Genomic DNA, 17,897 nt, shown 5'->3' on the forward strand with positions numbered 1-17,897 from the left:
AGGCCTTGTGCGACAATGCTGCAAACCTGGGTGCGGCCCTTCGCCGGGGCAATGTCACACACGTGCCTTGTATGGCTCACGTGTTGAACCTGGTTGTCCAGCAATTTTTAGCCCACTATCCCATACTAGATGGCCTTCTGCAGAGGGCACGGTCGCTGTGTGCTCACTTCCGCCGTTCGCATCCCGCAGCTCAGCGACTTACATCTCTACAGAAGTCGTTGGGCCTGCCACTTCACCGGCTAAAATGCGATGTGCCTACCCGGTGGAATTCAACTCTGCACATGTTGCAGCGACTGTGGCAGCACCGACAAGCCCTGGTGCAATACGTTCTGACGTATAGCCTGAGCCAACGAGATTCAGAGGTGGGGCAAATCACGCTGGAGGAGTGGTCTCAGATCAGGGACCTATGCACCCTTCTGCACAGTTTTGAAATGGCGACGAAGATGTTTAGTGCTGACGATGCCATTATCAGCATGACTATTCCGGTGATTTACATGCTGGAGCACATGTTAAACAGAATTCGGAGTCAGGTGGTGGCACAAGAGGAGGTGGAGGAAGTAGAGGAGGAGGAGTTGTATGCGGAAGGGCTAACATCTGCAAGGTCCAGACGGTCGGCAGCACCAAGGCGGCAGACATGTGAGGGTGGGGGAGATGGTTTTACCAGGGCGCATGGTAGCAGCCAAACTAGTGAGGAAGGTGCAGGAGCCCAGGAAGAAGTGGAGGACGAACTGATGGAAGACTCATCAGATGAGGGAGACCTTGATCACATTTCTGTTGTGCGAGGTTGGGGGGAGAGGACAGAGGAAGGAAGCATGATTGTTACCTCGCCACCAACACAACAGGGACTTGGTGCTCCTGGATGCGCAACACACATGAGTGCCTTCTTGCTGCACTACCTGCAACATGACCCTCGAATTGTGAGAATTAGAAATAATCCTGACTACTGGGTTGCCACACTGTTAGATCCCCGGTACAAAAGTAAATTTGCAGAAATTATTCCTGCCATAGAAAGGGATGCACGCATGCAGGAGTATCAGCAGAGACTGTTGCAGAATCTTACATGTGCTTTTCCACAAAATACCAGTGGTGCACGTAGTGAATCTCACAGTTCCAACTTGCCAACCGTGGGACCGTCAAGTGTTCAGCACTCAAACCGTAACAGAACCACAGTATCTGCTGGTAACATCAATTTTGCGGAATCATTTCACCACTTTTTTAGCCCATCCTTTGCAAGGCCACAGGAGACAAGAAGTCTGACACATAGTCAACGCCTAGAGACGATGGTACAGGAGTATCTCCAAGTAAACATTGAAGCCACGACTGTGTCACTGGACCCTTGCACTTTTTGGGCTTCCAATCTGGATAAATGGCCGGAGCTAGCCACTTACGCCTTGGAGATCTTGTCATGCCCCGCAGCCAGCGTTCTGTCTGAACGTGTGTTCAGCGCTGCTGGTGGTGTGCTGACAGATAAGCGCACGCGGCTCTCCACTGATAATGTAGACAGACTCACGTTCATAAAGATGAACAAATCATGGATCCGAAACGACTTTTCTACCCCTGTGTCATCCTGGGGAGAGTAAAAGCTTGATGATTGGTTAAAATCACACTACCAACCGTTTTAAGCTTTCAAATTACTAATCATGTTTATCTGTATCTTGACTGGAAAATAATTTGGGCTTTGTAGCAGTGTGCAGCACTGATCCTATTAGGCCATCTATAATAAGCTCCACCAGATTTAAAATTAAAAATAATTTTTAGCTGCATCTAGCCCGGAAAATAATTTTGGGGCTCCGAGATGCGCAAGACACATAAGTGCCTTCTTGCTGCACTACCTGCAGCATGACCCTCATATTGTCAGAATTCGAAGTAATCATGACTACTGGGTTGCCACACTCTTAGATCCCCCAAACTTTTCGATCAACCTTTTCATTTTAATAAAGACCAAAAAAATGGTCATTTTTGAAATTATAAGCATTAGCAGGTTGTTAGAAACTGAAATCAAACAGTTTTCAACTCAAAACTTTATTGTAGGTGATGTTACATTTTCACATAGGACCCCTTGTTCGAAAGGAGCTTCTGAACTCTCTCGTCCATTGAATTTGTCAGGTTTTGGATGGTTTCTGCTTCAATTGTTTTGCATGAGGACAGAATACCCTCCCAGAGCTGTTGCTTAGATGTGAACTGCCTCCCGCCATCATAGACACTCCTTTTAATGATGCTCCAAAGGTTCTGAATGGGGTAGAGGTCAGGGGAGCATGGGGGTCACACCATAAGTTTGTCCCCTTTTATGCCCATATCAGCCAGAGATGCAGATGTTTTATGTGCAGCATGAGATGGTGCATTATCATGCAGAAAAATGATCTTGCTGTGAAATACACGGTTCTTCTTCTTGAACCATGGCAGGAAGTGCTGTTTGAGAAAATCCACATACATTATGGAGTTCATCTTTAGCGCCCTCAGGGATCCTAAAGGGGCCGACAATCTCTCTCCCCATGATTCCAGCCCAAAACATTACTCCACCTCCTCCTTGTTGGCGCTGTAGCCGTGTTTGCGTTGGGTGTCCATCAACCAGCCATCCTCCACTCCTTCCATCTGGACCATCGAGCGCTGCACGGCACTCATCCGTGAACAAAACAGTTTTGAAATCAGTCTTCATGTAATGTTTGGCCCACTGGAGCCGTTTCTGCTTGTGTGAAGTGGATAGAGGAGGTCGACAGGATGGCGTATGCACAGCTGCAAACCTCTGAAGGACCCTGCATCTTGTTGTTCGGGGGACGTTGGAGGCACCAGCAGCTTCAAAAACTTGTCTGCTGCTATGACAAGGCTTTCTTGCCGCTGCTCTTTTAACCTGACGTAATTGCCTGTAGGAAAGAGTCCTCAATTTGCCCTTATCAGCACGCACACGTGTGTACTGTGAATCAGCTACATACTTCTTGATTGCCAAGACACTTCATCCTGATCATCGCACAATGTTGATTGTAGTCATGCCTTGACCTAAACACTCCACAATTTGTTGCTTCTCAGCAGCCGACACATCCTTTTTCTTTCCCATTTTGGCAGAAAATGTAGGCTGCTTAATAATGTGAGAGAGCCTTCTTAAGTAGTCTTGCCTTTCATTGGACACACCTGCCAAACTAATTAGCACAGGTGTCTGCAATTGCTTACAGTGATATAAAGAGCCCTGACACACATCACCATCAATGAGTTTAACTGACAAACAAACAAATTCTTCCCTTATCACTCCTAAACACTTTTTGCATAATAATTTGGAACGCAGTGTACATGTGCTTTTCCACAAAACACCAGTGGTTCACGTAGTGAATCTTACAGTTCTAACTTGCCAACCGTGGTCTGTATGGAATTGTTCAATAAAGGGCCCAAAATTAAGTTAACATAGATGGGAGAGGTCTCTATGAATAGGAATTCCTAAGTATTTGATACCCTGTGAGGGCCAGGCAAAGGGAAAGATGGACTGGATGGAATCCTATATGGATTTGGGGAGGGAGACATTGAGGGCCTCAGACTTCGCTGCATTGATTTTAAAATTTTACCATGTAACAAAGTGATCTATTTCAGCCATAACAGCAGGGATGGATATATGTGATTGAGTGATATATACTAGGACATCATCAGCAAATAGAGAGCACTTGTACTCGGTGCCTCCCACCTCAATCCACCTAATATTGGGGTTATGGCGAATTGATGAGAGCAGGTGCTCCGTCACTAGGATGTATAAGAGAGGGGACAGAGGACATCCCTGCCTTGTCCCATTGGTGATTGTGAAAGGTGATGAAAATGTTCTGACGCACCCCCTGGGCCTTGGGACACCCGGAGCCGGACCCTTTTTGGTGGATGCTGGTGGTTGTAGTCTTCGTGGCGGCGACCCGGTTCCGTGGCTCAGGGCGGTCAAACCAGTGGCGGAACTATTTATGTGGTTTTGATGTTTAAATGTCCGACTACGCCACCCGTGGATTGCGGTCAGAGTGAACCGCCGCTACAGGGCAGACCGCTGAGGCTGGTGTTGTGGGTGGAGCAGAGCGTAGCATAACTCCCCACGGGAGTATAGCCTCAGGGCAGTGTATGCGGAGGATGGGGGTGATGGTGCAGGGCAGCAGCAGTAACGACACGGAGTCAGTGATGCAGTCCAGGGCCTTTACTCACAGTTCTTATTATCCAGACCACGTCTGCAGGTAACGGCTGCCCACGTCGCACTGTGCTCACCAGGTGAGGGGCTCAGACAACTCCCAGATAACTTTGGAGCACTTCACAGGACCCCCTTTGTGTGTCCTTTGTCTGGCCTTTCTTACCAACACTTCTGTCCGGCTGCCTCGGGCCTCCTCTTGGTAAACTTGGCGCCAGTTTCGCTGACCCTATGTGGTGCCTTCCTAGCGGGTGTAGCGAGGGGCTGCGCCACATAAAATGTCAGAGCCTAGCTGAGGGTCGTTTCCTGCCTCCACTAGTTCGGGGACCAGTCTCCCCCTTTGGCCTGACCCCTCCACGCAGGTGGATTCGGGCGTGCGGTGGCGACTCGCCCGTCCGCACCCCTGGGATCCCTTCATTCCTCGTTCCTGGAGCCTTCTCCGCTCCTCTTCCTTCCTTCTCCCTCTTCCAGGCCTGGGCCTCTGTTACTAGGCCCGCCTCCGGAGCAGAGCTCATGCAGAGCCCCTGCTCCCTGCCACTTCTGCTCAGACTTCTCTGCACTGAACTAAGATGGTGCCCACCTTTTATACTCCCTTCTCAATGCACCCAGGAACTGCTTCCTCCCTGCTCCTGCACTACAGGGTTCCCCTTCCTCAGTGTTCCCTCCCCCCACTCCAGCCAGGGACTGGGACTGTCGTGCCCATCTCAGGGGCATATTGGTCGCCCTGCCCCACGGCAATGTGGTGTAATGCATGCAGGTGTCGGGTCCTGATCCACAATCCATCCTTACCTGAGAGTGAGATATCACACCTCTGGGTGAGGTGCAATACGTCTGTAGCAACCGAGCCCTCAGGGTGCTACAGTTCCATTTATCTTCAGCCTAGGTGACGTATTGCGATACAGGGCCGTGATTTTGGCTATAAAAGGGTCCCCTAGACCCCTACCCCAAGCTTTTTAAGAGAATCATATATGGCGTGCCAGGAGACTCTATGGAATGCTTTCTCAGCATCCAACGAGAGTATCTAATTACAAATTTTTAACTGCATCTAGCCCAGGAAATACTTTGTGCCTAGTAGCAGTGTCTGCTAGTCAGCGGATTATCCCGGCTGTTAAGCAAGCTACACCACCTGTAGTTTAGACACTTAATTTTTTCAAAGGAAATGCTTCGGGACCATGGGATACTTAGTGAAGAGCATCAGTAGGCACCCCAAGGCATAGGGGCTGGGACTGGCAGTAGGATGCCTTGCGGTGGACAGCCGAGCTCGGTCCTTATAAAAGCTTTTTAACTGCAGCAGCTTTAGTGGACGCTACTGGAGCTGGAATTACCGCGGCTGCTGGCATGAGACTTGCCCTCCAATAGATCCTTGTAAATGGATTTAAAGTGTATTCATTCAAATTAGAGAGACAATTTAAATTAAAAAGCTTAGAGCTGCCTCCACCACAGGGGGGCTCGCTCGACCCACCAGCGGACAGGCACCAGTATTGGGAGAGGGGGGCTGGCCGTCAGGGTTCACCGCGGCTCTGGCACAAACCCGGCGACACGGAGGTGGCACGGGCAGGAGCGGACTGGCCGTGTCGGCTTCTCACTTTTTGGATTTTAGAAGGGCATGACATGCCTATATCTGTGTCTCCCCCTCCTTTTACTCCTCCACCTCTTTTATTTTCGCATGACTATATGTACTTGTCACTTTTCCATGTGTTAGTTATGTCTTCTGAGCAGTTTGTCAGCTTTTGGACACCTTTGAAGGTGTTTTCTATGTGTTTCTATGTGTTTTTGTTTGCCTGCCATTGGTTTTAATGGTGTTCGAAGGTGTTCGACGAACAGTTCGACGAACACACGGGTGTTCGACGAACCGAACCGAACTCGAACACTACGGGGGTGGCTCAACACTATGCACCACCCATCGCCATCATCCCTATGACCGATGCGCGCGCACTGCTATGTTGACATTGTAGCACATTGCTTCAATCAAATGGAGCAGAAGTCAGTACATGCACGTACTGCTCAATCTGGCGCCATTTTATTGAAGACACTGTGTAAGTGAATTCACAGACACACTGTCTTAATAAAAAATGGTGCCAGAAATATACCAATAAAAATGGTCTCCACCGGGGCGTAGAACGGGTTCAGTAGCTAGTGCCGATATATCACAATAAATTTGTGCTTTATCAGTCTAACAGTTCCTTACCCCACAATCATTGGCTCCATCTCCACACATCCCAACAAAATAGCTACAAGAAAAAATTGAGGTCAGTTAGATGCTTATATAATACATAATATAGTTATACTCCTTAATATTGAAATTGTAACACCAAGAAAGAAAAGTCGTAAAATTAGAGACACTCACATGATAGACAGACATGTTAAAGGGGTTGTCCAGGACTATTTTATTTATTTTACTATAGGTCTAAAAACTAACATGGCAGGTATTTGGTAACAGGGGCAACTACCTGATAGTTCTATCCAGTGATTCTGCTGATCCACGTCAACAGAGCAGCTCTTCCTCTTCCTGGCTGCTGAGTCGATGGAGTGAGTCAGCAGAGATCGGCGCTGGGTACAACAAGTAGGTAGTTAGCAACTACTGTACCTGCCTGTTAGTTCTTAGGCCCATAGTAAAAAAAATTAAATAGTCCTGGATAACCCCTTTAAAGAATTGCAAATGATGAAAAAATGGAAACAGTATTTTTAAAACATTTAGCATTAAGTACTTAGTATAAGCGCCCCTGCACAGAAATACATACACTCATGCTGTCAATGAGGTTATTGGTTGTCTGAGGAATGTTCAGCCATGGTGAATGCACTTAGGCACTCAAATCATCAAGATCAAATCAAGATTTCTCCAAAGTATCCCAGGGCTGTTTTTCAACATAATAATATCAGGCATGTTGCTGTTGCTACTGTTAGCATTCAGCATATCCTAAACGTGCTACCATGTCCTGCAGCATATTCAAACTCATCTTCCATGAAGCACCTCTAGGACATCATTAGTCGGCAATTGCAAAGGGAGTTGCCAGAATTGGATCTTAATGATTTGTATGTCCAAGTGCATTCAGCATGGCAGAACGCTCCTCAGACAATCATTAACAACCTGAATGATAGCCTGCCAAGGTGTGCAAGTCCATATACTTCTGTGTGGTGCTCTTACTTAATATAGAATGAATCGAGGTATATTGAAAATTTTGTTTCTGTTTTTTTTCATCATTTATCAACATGTCTATTGATCTTGTGATTTCCATAATTTCACGACTTTTCCTTTTTGTTGTTGCAATTTCAATGTTGAAGATTCGTAGTGTATATTAATAATACATAATTTGTAAGTCTGAAAAAGTCATCCAGTTCAGCCTTTTTCCCTGCAATGTTAATCCACAGGATAGCAAAAGTCTTCCTTTCCTCAATGTATATTTTAAATTGGGCACAGTTTTATTAAAAGGAATGTTTCAAACTTACTCTAATTTTTGAAGGTCTTCAACAAGACTAGACTTTTGCCTTGGAGTCATTCTTGCAAAAATGGTTCCATTTAATAGTACCTTAAAACAAAAATATTAAATCTTAAGCTCTATAAAAACCTTATCCTTTACATACATGCAGCATAGTTAGAAATAACCTCCTAAAGTGTCCACTAATTTGAGTACAACAGTAGTGGTGTCTAGGTTTATACATGAGAAACTTCCTTTATTCTCTGTACAATGTATGGGACACCGTCTTTCCAATGGATTTAGGGATTTTCTTCATATTGAAAACTATTTTATTGAGAAATATATAAACCTCTATTCTTACAAAAAAAAGTGCACAAAGGTGAATGAAGAAACTGAATTTCTAGATTTAGAAATAAATCAACTGGGTATTTCAATACAAAGTTTGACATCAAGGTTAGGCTGACACGACCAATTTCTTCAAGTCCGAGAAAAATTGTCCGATTATTCTGTTCAAACTTTGATCAGGGTCTGATCAGAATTTAATCATAGAGTTATCAGTTTTTCTTGGATGTGGAAAGAAAAAAAATCTTCTACTTCTCCATTCTGTCAGGTCCAATTTTTGTTCACAGACCCATAGACTTGCATTGCCGATTTTGATCCAACACTTGGATCAAAATTGGACATGTCTTCAATTTTTTCCGTCTACCACTCCATCTGAGGAAAAATCGGATATGTGTACAACCCCGTAGAATATCATGAAACAACAAGAAAATTGGTTGTGTCCACGAGCCCTAACATAGGTGAAATAACAATGTTTATTAAACCAGACATATCAGTGAATCAGACTGGTCTCTTTAAATTCCCTATAAAAGTGGTATGGTATTAGGAAAATAATTACATATATATTGGCGCAATGTTAGTAAGACTTTGGGGAGGTGCACACGACCATAGATTCTCTCATCTGAGAGAAATATGTAGATCATGCACATGACATTCTGATCAAACACTGATCAGAATTTGATCTGAGTGTCAGCATAGTGTGATACGATTCTCTCAGATGAGAGAAACGGAGCACACTGTGAACAAAAGGTAGAGAACAAAATTTCTCCATCTTCTCCATTGTATCAGTGCACCGATCAGTTGTCATTCCGGTGTAGTCCAATGATTTCAACGCTCATTGACTTGCATGGCCAAGTTTTATCCGACAATCAGATCAACCTCGAACATGCTGCGATTGCTTCCTAGGTCTGATTTGGTCCAAGTAAAAAAATCGGATATATGCGCGGCCCGATAGAATAACATTTGTCCGAGAGCAATCTGATGTTTTGTCGGACCGCACTCAGACAGTAAATACAGGGGTGTAAGCAAGGTCTTAAGATGTCTAATTCCAAATAAACCAGAACATTGCTCATTAATGGTAATATGTGTCAGTAGGATCAACCCTCCTAAACAGTCTATATTGGCATGTAGTTCATAGGAAGTTGAATAAAATGATACCTTGATATCTGATGTCTTATTCCAGAGAAATCCACATTTTTCTTATATATAAATGACCTCGTACAGGCTATGGGAAGGACATTGCCTGAAAGAAACTCTGCCTCCAGAGCTTATTTGAAATATAAGGGGAAGTTACCAGTGTGAGACAAGTAAGTAACACAGGACAGGAGAAATTCATTTTGTCTTCTTGCAAACACATTATTTGCATCTCACTGAGTTCTGCTGTGTTGTAACAATATTACAGCCCTGTCTGTCTGTGAGAAGCTGTAGCTGAGAAGAACCTGCAGATATGTCAGATATAATCACACACAACACTGCAGTGAGATCAGGAGAGCAGAGAGCGACCATTACACATCACACTGGTAACCATTACAGTTCATACTGGTAGCACCCCCTTCATGAACAATAAACTCTAGAGGCAGAGTTATCTTCCAGGCAATATCCTCCCCAGAGCCTTAAAAAGGTCATTTACATAAACTGATAAAAGATGATTTCTCAATAACAAGGCATCTGAAATGAGGCGTACAAGTAGGGCTTTTTCAGCAGTCTAATCTGTATTCCCATAATAATAGTTTAAATCAAATGTGGTGGCAGATTTTCTTTAAAGAGAATGGAACCACTTTGCTGGCTGAAGATCAGAGCCTCCTGAACCAGTGCACTATTCTTCAATTAAGCATATTGAACAAAATATAAGTAAATGTGAAGACAAAATTATATTTTCTCCACTTACCTTTGGCAGCAAATTAGAAAAGTGTTGAGTTAAAACTTGATAAGACTTTCCATTCATTGCAAAGTGAAAGTTTCCGAGGGTAGTGGGATTATTAATCCATCCTTCACTAATATTAATTTGTGACTCCAAAAAAAGAGGAAAAATAGATTATGAATAAAAACATTTTTAATTTTTTCTATAAAAATGTAACTTTTTTTAAAACAACAAAACTTTAAAATAACTGTTTTATGTCACCATCACCATATTGGAAAAGCCTTAACTTTTTCTTTATGCTGATGGAAATGTATGCGGACTTGTTTTTTGTGGTAGGAGTTTTGAGTATTTCTAATTGTACTATTTTGGGGGACTTTTTAATTATTTTTCTAAATTATTTAAACTGATTTCATCAGATCTAGCTGTGGTTGCATCAGTTATGGGTAAGAGCTGACTTAAAACCACCCTCAAAATTTATGAATAGGGGGCTTAAATTATGCAAATTCAAAAATCACTTTTGAAAACATGGAGCAACTCTGGAATTCAAGCCAATTGATATTTGGTTAGAATTTCACCTGACTTCTACTTTGATTGTTGTAGGCAAGTGATATGAAATTAAGTTTTAGACAGTCAACATTTATTTTCCTAAAAGTTTCAGATTGCATGGACATTAATTTTTTGGTTAATTCATGTAGTAGTTCAATCTTAATACTGTAGCAGAAATGCAATTTTGCATAATAGATTATGGAACTATTATTATTATTATTACATTATTATTACTCTGTTTTAATATATTCAGTTCTATTATTAAAGTATATTCTATAATATAAAATACCTTAGCCTTTAAATGGACTCCACTTCCTTGACTTTCATTCAAAGATTTCCAAGTTATTGAAGCAGGTAAATTGTTATCAGGTTCACAGGCCACCAACATAATTGTGTTACTGTTGGAGGGAATCATTCCTGATTTTTTACCAACGGTCACAGCTGTCTGAAGATTATCGCCTAAAAAAAAAGAAAAAGACTACAGACAATCTAAGGAAAATAAAGGTAATGTTCATGTAAACACTGCATACTTAAATATTAAATATAAAGCTTCAGGATGGGGCAGCATAGTCCCTCTATTGTACATCTATCCATTTATACCATTTTCTTCTCTATGACATTGGCACTGTGATACTAGGAAAAAAGTGTTCCATTTGGACTTTAGATACAATCATATCCAAGTGCTTTCTTATAGGAGCATTCTGATCAGATGGAATGCTAAATGGAAGGGGATGCAATTACAAGATGAGTTAATCGGCCTGTAGATGCAGTGACCACGTCTGTGGATGTAGTTCTACTGCCTCTGGAACCTGGAACATGGAACACAAAAGCAACTTCCTAATAAGGAACTAGGATTTAGCGTAAAGTCAAACAGCCATGGATTCTCTCATCCGAGAGAATCTGGTCGATTGTTCTAATTACACTCTTATCAGAGTTTGATCCGAGTCTCATAATAGTCCAATTCTCTAGGATGAGAGAGTTAGAGCACACTGTGGGAAGAAGATGGAGAAAAAAAATTCTCTGTCTTCTCTATTCTGTGACAGATTCTGTCAGTGAAAAAATTCATACATCAGCACTTCTCCATTAGCACTAGAAGTCCCTGAGAGGGGTCATTTAACATTTCTACCTTTGGAACCCAGAGACCGGGTTGAATGACCTGAAGGATTTTAGCTAACATCCTATAATCACCGTCTTTTGTTCTGTAATTAAGGCCATTACTGTCGCACCACAGGAGGTTGTTGTTTTCCATTGAGTTTAACCATTTAGTTTCTAGTTAGTTCTATTCCGTTTATTGATAATATAAAGACTATACATATTGTATTTAGTTTAGTTTTATTTGAGCAAAAAAGCACTGAAACAATGAATCATTTTTTATATATTTTAAATAGAGAATTAGAAATTTTAGAGCAAGGTACAGCTGTGAGTAATGACCAGAAGCATTTGTGTCTAATGCCTCAAGCACACTAGTGAAAAAAAATCACGCGAAAATCGCATCGCAATGCAATGTGATTTTTTTTCTGCGATTTGCCAACGTATTTCAATGGCACCAAGCACACCTGCGATTTTTTTCGTTCGATTTTTTTCATAGGTGCGATTTTCCTGCGATTTTTTTTGTGCAATTTTTTTCAAGCGAAAAAATCCCAGAGGAGTGATCTATATGACCAATGGGACAGATGGCAAAAAAATCGCAAGTAGCTGCAATTTTTTTGAGATTTTTTTAGCACCCATTGACTTGAATGGGCTGCGATTAGTTTCATGCGAATTTTTTTCGCGCAAAATTCACACAAGAGGACTGAAATTTCAGTGTGAAAAATATACAAAAGAACAACTGTTATTTGTTTCCATGCTTTATATATTTTTTTTATTTTTATTTTCAATAAAGGGTTATTTCACACCAACATCAAACAATAGTCACATTTTCAAGATGAGCAGTGTATAAGCGGCATGGCCAAACAAATGTGACAACACAGTGGACAAGAAAACAATATCATCAAATTATACAACAGGGAGGGATGTTTGGAGAGGAGAAGTGGGAAGAGGGGAGGGGGGGAAAGTGTAAAGACAAATACATGGGGGTAGGGGACTAAAGGAGCACGAATCAAAGGATGCTTTTTATTTTTGTTATAAAAATAATTTAAAAAAATACAAGGAACAAAACAATTCCACACATATTTACAATAGGCTGCAGTGGGGGGCTGCGTGTGTGTGTGTGTGTGAGTGGCATGTCCTTCTTGTGTGACTAGCATTTCAGCACTCACTCAGCAGTCTGTCTGCACTGTCGGAACATACCTGGCACTGCCTGGGTATGTCCCTGGCACATTTGCCACACGTGTATTTGTAGCAGTCAACATATCTCTCAGTTGCACAATTGTTCGTGCATCGATGGTTGACCTGACACTTTGCCCTTTTGCCAGGGCTGGGTGTGGAAGGTTGTTGCCAAAGGAGTTTCTCCTTGCGTGCATTCTTTTCAGTCACATGAGAGCCACCCCAGTGCATGCCTGATAAAGAACATGAGCATTCAGTGCTGCCATGTCAATCATGTTGTAGAACACGGCGACTGGCCATCTCCGTGTTCCTGCACGCAAGCTGTACTCCCACACCATTTGGTCCATTATATCCACACCGCACTTTGTGTGGTTGTATTGTGTGACCGTGTTTGGCTTCCTTTTGTTAGTATCCTCAGTCTCAACCACCCTGTGCATGCTGCTGAGAATGTAGACGGCCTTCTTTAGTTTGGGTGCATACACTGTCAGTGTAGCACCAGTGGTTGAAAACACCTGAGTGGTGAATTCAGTGCGGTCCATCTGTCTAGCGGATTGAGGAATTTCCCGGCGACTCTTGTTGACTGTGCCGAGGATAGTGGTTTTCCGGCTAAGCAGTCATTGTGCAAGTGACAATGATGTAAAGAAATTGTCCGTGGTTACAGTTCTGCCCTTGTCTATGAATGGTTCCATCAGCCTCATCACAACAGTTTCTGACAGTCTCTCCCCGCTGGGACGACTGGGGTCCTTGCCAAGATATGGGAGGACATTACAGATGTACTTTGATTTCAAGTCGCAAGCCACTCAAAACTTGATGCCAAACTTGTCTGGTTTTGTTGCAATGTATTGCAGAAAACAGCAGCAGGTCTTTGACAGGAAAAGCTGTTCATCAATAGTGATGTGTCGGCCAGGGTTGTAGGATGTGATGCAGTTGGTGACAAACGATCTCCACACATCGGAGATTGCAGCAAACTAATCGGTCTCCACTTGCTCACTACGTGTGAACATGTCATAAAAGCGTAGGTGTTGCATGGTGTCTTGGAATCGGTTTCGGGTCATAGTTGCAATGATCCTTGGGTTTGCCAGGTTTGCTGACCAGCTGTCACGTAGTGATGGAACCTTGGTCATCCCCCGCAAGATAATGACTGAAATAAATGCCATTAGTTCCAGGAGACCCATGAACCAATCCACCTGCTCCGTGTGACGTGCATGTTGAGTATTCCACTCTTGAATGCTACGAAGCATGTCAAGAGTGATAAAACAGAGGAAGCTCTGAAGGCTACTCCGGAGACTTCGTCAGGCCTTAGAACTTGGCTCTCCATCTGTAGGGTACGGTTCTATTGGGGTGAAATGAAGACGTTTCCCTACTTGTACTTCACGCCACACTGTGCCATCTTTTGCTGTCTCTGTCGGCTCACTCTCCAACCGAGCTCTCTTTTTTGGTAGAGGAGGAGTCTCCTCATCTGCAAGATAAATAATTTCAAATTAACATTTTGTTTTGGTTCTAAATAAAAAAGATAGTCAGGAAATAAAAATAGGTAATTTGAAAAATCTAACCTGAAGACAGCTCAGAGTCCGAATCTGGTTGAAGGGCTATGTCTTCTCCATCTGAGTCAAAAGGGTTGGTGTTGCTCAGGATCAGTTCCAATGCCTGTTGAATGGTGTGCCTTCTCTGCATTTTGTTTCTTGTGAACAAAATAGGTGAAGTAGTCACCTATTTATCCCCCACAGCACAAAAGGCTACATGAAAATATGCTAAGGTGTTAGCAACCTTATGCATATCCCCTGCACAACAATGCAGCTGGGGGGTGGGCAGACACACTTAGGAGCAGCTTACATTCTTTTGTTTACACTCTCTTACAAGACCTTTGTTGAGGTGGATCAACACAACACATTTGCACCCTGCAGATTCCTCAGGCAATGGCCATATTTACAAATGAAAGGATGCTAATTGGAGCCATCAGAGTTGTCAGTTTGGACTAAATGTCATTTGACCCTCTTTCAGGACTTCAGGGGGGAGCTCGACATTTCTGGGACTTCTAGTGTTAAATAACATTCGTGCAAGTGTTATCCAATAAAAAAATTGAATAGCACTCAACTGATGTGTATGCTGGTATGAGCGGGACCTTAGAAGAAGTCTGAAGCACAAATGGCTAAACTTAAAAAGGAAAAGATTTGCCTCTCATTTACCTCTTCATCCCCGAGCCTGTTTTCACCTTCCTGACCAGACCAAATTTTCCAACTCTGATCAGTGTCACTTTATATGGTAATAACTGTGGAACACTTCAACGAATCTCAATGATTCTGAGACTGTTTTTTTGTGACATATTATACTTTATGTTAGTGGTAAATTTTGAACAATATTTTTAGCACTTATTTGTTAGCACTGTAGCCTTGCAGCGCTGGGCTCCTGGGTTCAAATCCCACTAAGGATAACATTTGCAAGGAGTATGTATGTTCTCCCACTGTTTACGTGGGTTTCCACCAACACCGGTTTCTTCCCACACTCCAAAGACATACTGATAGAGAATGTAGATTGAGAGTTCCAATGGGGATAGTGCCGATAATATTCGTAAATTGTCTGAATTGTAAAGTGCTGCGAAATATGTTGGCGCTATATCAATAAAAAGATTATTATTATTATGATTAATGAAAACATTGGAATTTTGGCAAAAATTTAGAAAATTTCACAATCTTCAAACGTTTAATTTTATTCCCTTAAGCCAGATATTTATATCACACAAAATAGTTAATAACTAGTGGTGAGCAAGCAGTAAAATGCTCGGGTACTCGTTGCTCGGGTTGAGCAAGTTGGAATACTCGGGTGCTCGACTCGAGCAATGAGCCCAATGTGAGTCTATGGGAAACTCAAGCATTTTTCAGGCGGCTCCCCCTGGCGGTCTGCAGAGGGCATAAAAATTGCCCAAATTGATGGGAACAGTGCTCAAATGAGATGGGGACAGCATGGGGAAGACCCTTGGAAGCATTTCTGACTCCCAGGTTAATGCTCTCAACAACGTTGTCAGAGGTATTACGCCACATTTACGGACTCACAATAAAACATACCAAAACGAAACCAAAATGGATTTTCCTGGGAAATATGTTAAGGAACATCCTTTCCAGGGTAATGACTTGTGTATAAGGCAAAATAAATAACCAAAAACAAAAATACTCCTCCGCACCTTGGGCTATGTTCACACGTAGCGTTTTTGATGCATTTTTGCACTTTTGCATTGCTTTCAACAAAGACAAATGCATTCACTGGTAAATGTCATTTTAACATTTTACAACCTTATCTGGCCATGTGGTGTGTGACACATCATAAGACACATGCATACAGTGCTGAAAAGACATGGGAACAGCATGGGGAAGACGTCTGGAAGCATTTCTGACTCCCAGATCACAGCCTAAAAGTGTGCTTATCATAAGTGATCCTTGGTGCATGCGAAGATGCCTCCCGCCATGCACCTGTCGTTGCAGACTTGCAACAATCACCATCCACGTCCTTGTCCCAGTTCAGCGTTCAGTTGTCCCTACCCCATTCCTTGGAATGCTAGCGCAAGTATGCAGCCAGCCACCCACCCACCCACAGGCAGCAATACTATACTGCCAAATTTTTGACAGCTTCTTGCACTGTAAATGTGGCCTTTAAGGCTCGTGGAGGTGGAAGCTTTTCATAACCTTATTCCGACGGCGGCCGGGTGTCCATACTCGGTCCCCAGCCACCACTGTTTCTCCCAGAGTCGCCTCTGCCTTCCACAAGAACGGGTCCCACAACATTACCCGTGCCCTCCCCTGTGTACTTACTGGGAAGGACCGCCTAACCACACACACGTGGACAGGTGAATGTGGCCAGGGATGGTACGGAGCAAGTCCACAACTTTTTTTGCTGAGAGTCGTATTTAGCTCGGTGAAAGGACTGGCATAGAGGGAAACTGTATCTACCCTGTGTGTCATTTCTCCCAGGAAGTCCTCTAATGCAGCTTGTTGCAGAAGCAATGGCAGCCCGTCCAACATCAACTTGCACTTGTCGGTGGTGCTTTGACACACACATCTTTCTTTGCGCATTTAATTTCTTGAATACAGAGTTGGACAATGGCCTGATCTGTAATGCGGTTTAAGAAATAACATGCATAAGCATGGCCAATCCACATTAAAAAGGCAGCCATAGAGTGTCCGGGAACCTTCCGCTACACTATTCATAACCAGGGCTACCTCTCGGCAGGGTTAGATGGGCCCATCAGAGAACCGGAGACTCCTTTGACGGGCCCTGGTTTCTCCTTCCGGAGAGGTCATAGAGCCGAGGTGAGGCCATGATGATGATAGAGGCCACCATCTGCTAAGTTTTCTGTTACTTGCAATGCCAGTGCAAGTATGCTGCCACCCACCCACCCACAGGCTGCAATACTAAACTGCCAGATCTCTGGGCAGCTGCTTGCACTTGAAATATGGCCTTTTAAGCTTGTGGAGGCGGAAGCTTTTCACAACCTCATGCCGGCGGCGGCCGGGTGTCCGTACTCGGTCCCCAGTCACCACTATTTCTCCCAGTATCGTCTCTGCCTTCCACAAGCACGGGTCCCATGACATTACCCGTGCCCTCCCCAGTGCACTTACAGGGAAGGACCGCCTAACCACAAACACGTGGAGAGGTGAATATGGCAAGGGACAGTACGGAGCCAGTCCACAACTTTTTTTGCTGAGAGTAGTATTTAGCTCGGTGAAAGGACTGGCATAGAGAAAAACTGTATCTACTCCAGCTGTCATTTGTCTGTCACCTGGTACAGCCCATTGTCACACACGACCATGCCTGGCTGTATGTTCAGCGGTGTGAGCCACAGATCAGGCTGCTGTGTTACAGCTTTCAACAACTCTGCAGCGCTGTGCGGTTTGTCAATTAAGCATTAAGCATGTTATCTTCAGCACAGCCTGTTGCCGCTTGGCCAGGGCAGTGCTGCAGCGCTGTCAGCTTGTGACTGATGTGGTCATTTCGGAGATGGAGGAGGAGGTGCATGAGCTGAACAATGTCATTACATTGAGGTTAAATTGGTGACGCTGTTTTTTATACTAAAGAAAGATCCTATTGTTTTGTTTTTTTTTTATGTTATTTTTTAAGACAAATGCATTCACCGGGAAATGTAATTTTAACATTTTACAACCTTATCTGGCAATGTGGTGTGTTACACATCATCAGACACATCCTGCTTTATTTATGATGGAGGGACTCTGAAAGTCATAAAGCCTATTTTTATAGGGCCATCAGACGGCCCTTACTATTCTTAAAGGCCAGCAGTCGGCCCTCGCTATTGTTAGAGAGCCATCAGCCGGCTATGCTT

The 17,897-nt window shown here is 43.5% G+C and overlaps 1 protein-coding gene across 5 annotated transcripts in view; it reads right to left on the reverse strand.

Annotated features, from left to right (window-relative positions):
• LOC141259325 (probable cation-transporting ATPase 13A5) overlaps window positions 1-17,897 on the reverse strand; it is a 1,017,982-nt gene that overhangs the window by 331,776 nt on the left and 668,309 nt on the right. For 3 of the 5 annotated variants that reach the window (XM_073675091.1, XM_073675090.1, XM_073675089.1), the window contains 4 exons: window positions 10,592-10,762; window positions 9,785-9,909; window positions 7,589-7,668; window positions 6,330-6,372 (listed from right to left, as the gene is read on the reverse strand). In XM_073675091.1, coding sequence (XP_073531192.1) covers window positions 6,330-6,372; window positions 7,589-7,668; window positions 9,785-9,909; window positions 10,592-10,762 — 419 coding nt within the window. The remainder of the gene's footprint in view (window positions 1-6,329; window positions 6,373-7,588; window positions 7,669-9,784; window positions 9,910-10,591; window positions 10,763-17,897) is intronic. The other 2 variants (XM_073675088.1, XM_073675087.1) reach the window with 1 other exon arrangement.

This window comes from Phyllobates terribilis, unplaced genomic scaffold (genome assembly GCF_046119375.1).
Source record: "Phyllobates terribilis strain yellow unplaced genomic scaffold, ASM4611937v1 Scaffold_3__8_contigs__length_932513732, whole genome shotgun sequence".
Lineage (NCBI taxonomy): Eukaryota > Metazoa > Chordata > Amphibia > Anura > Dendrobatidae > Phyllobates > Phyllobates terribilis.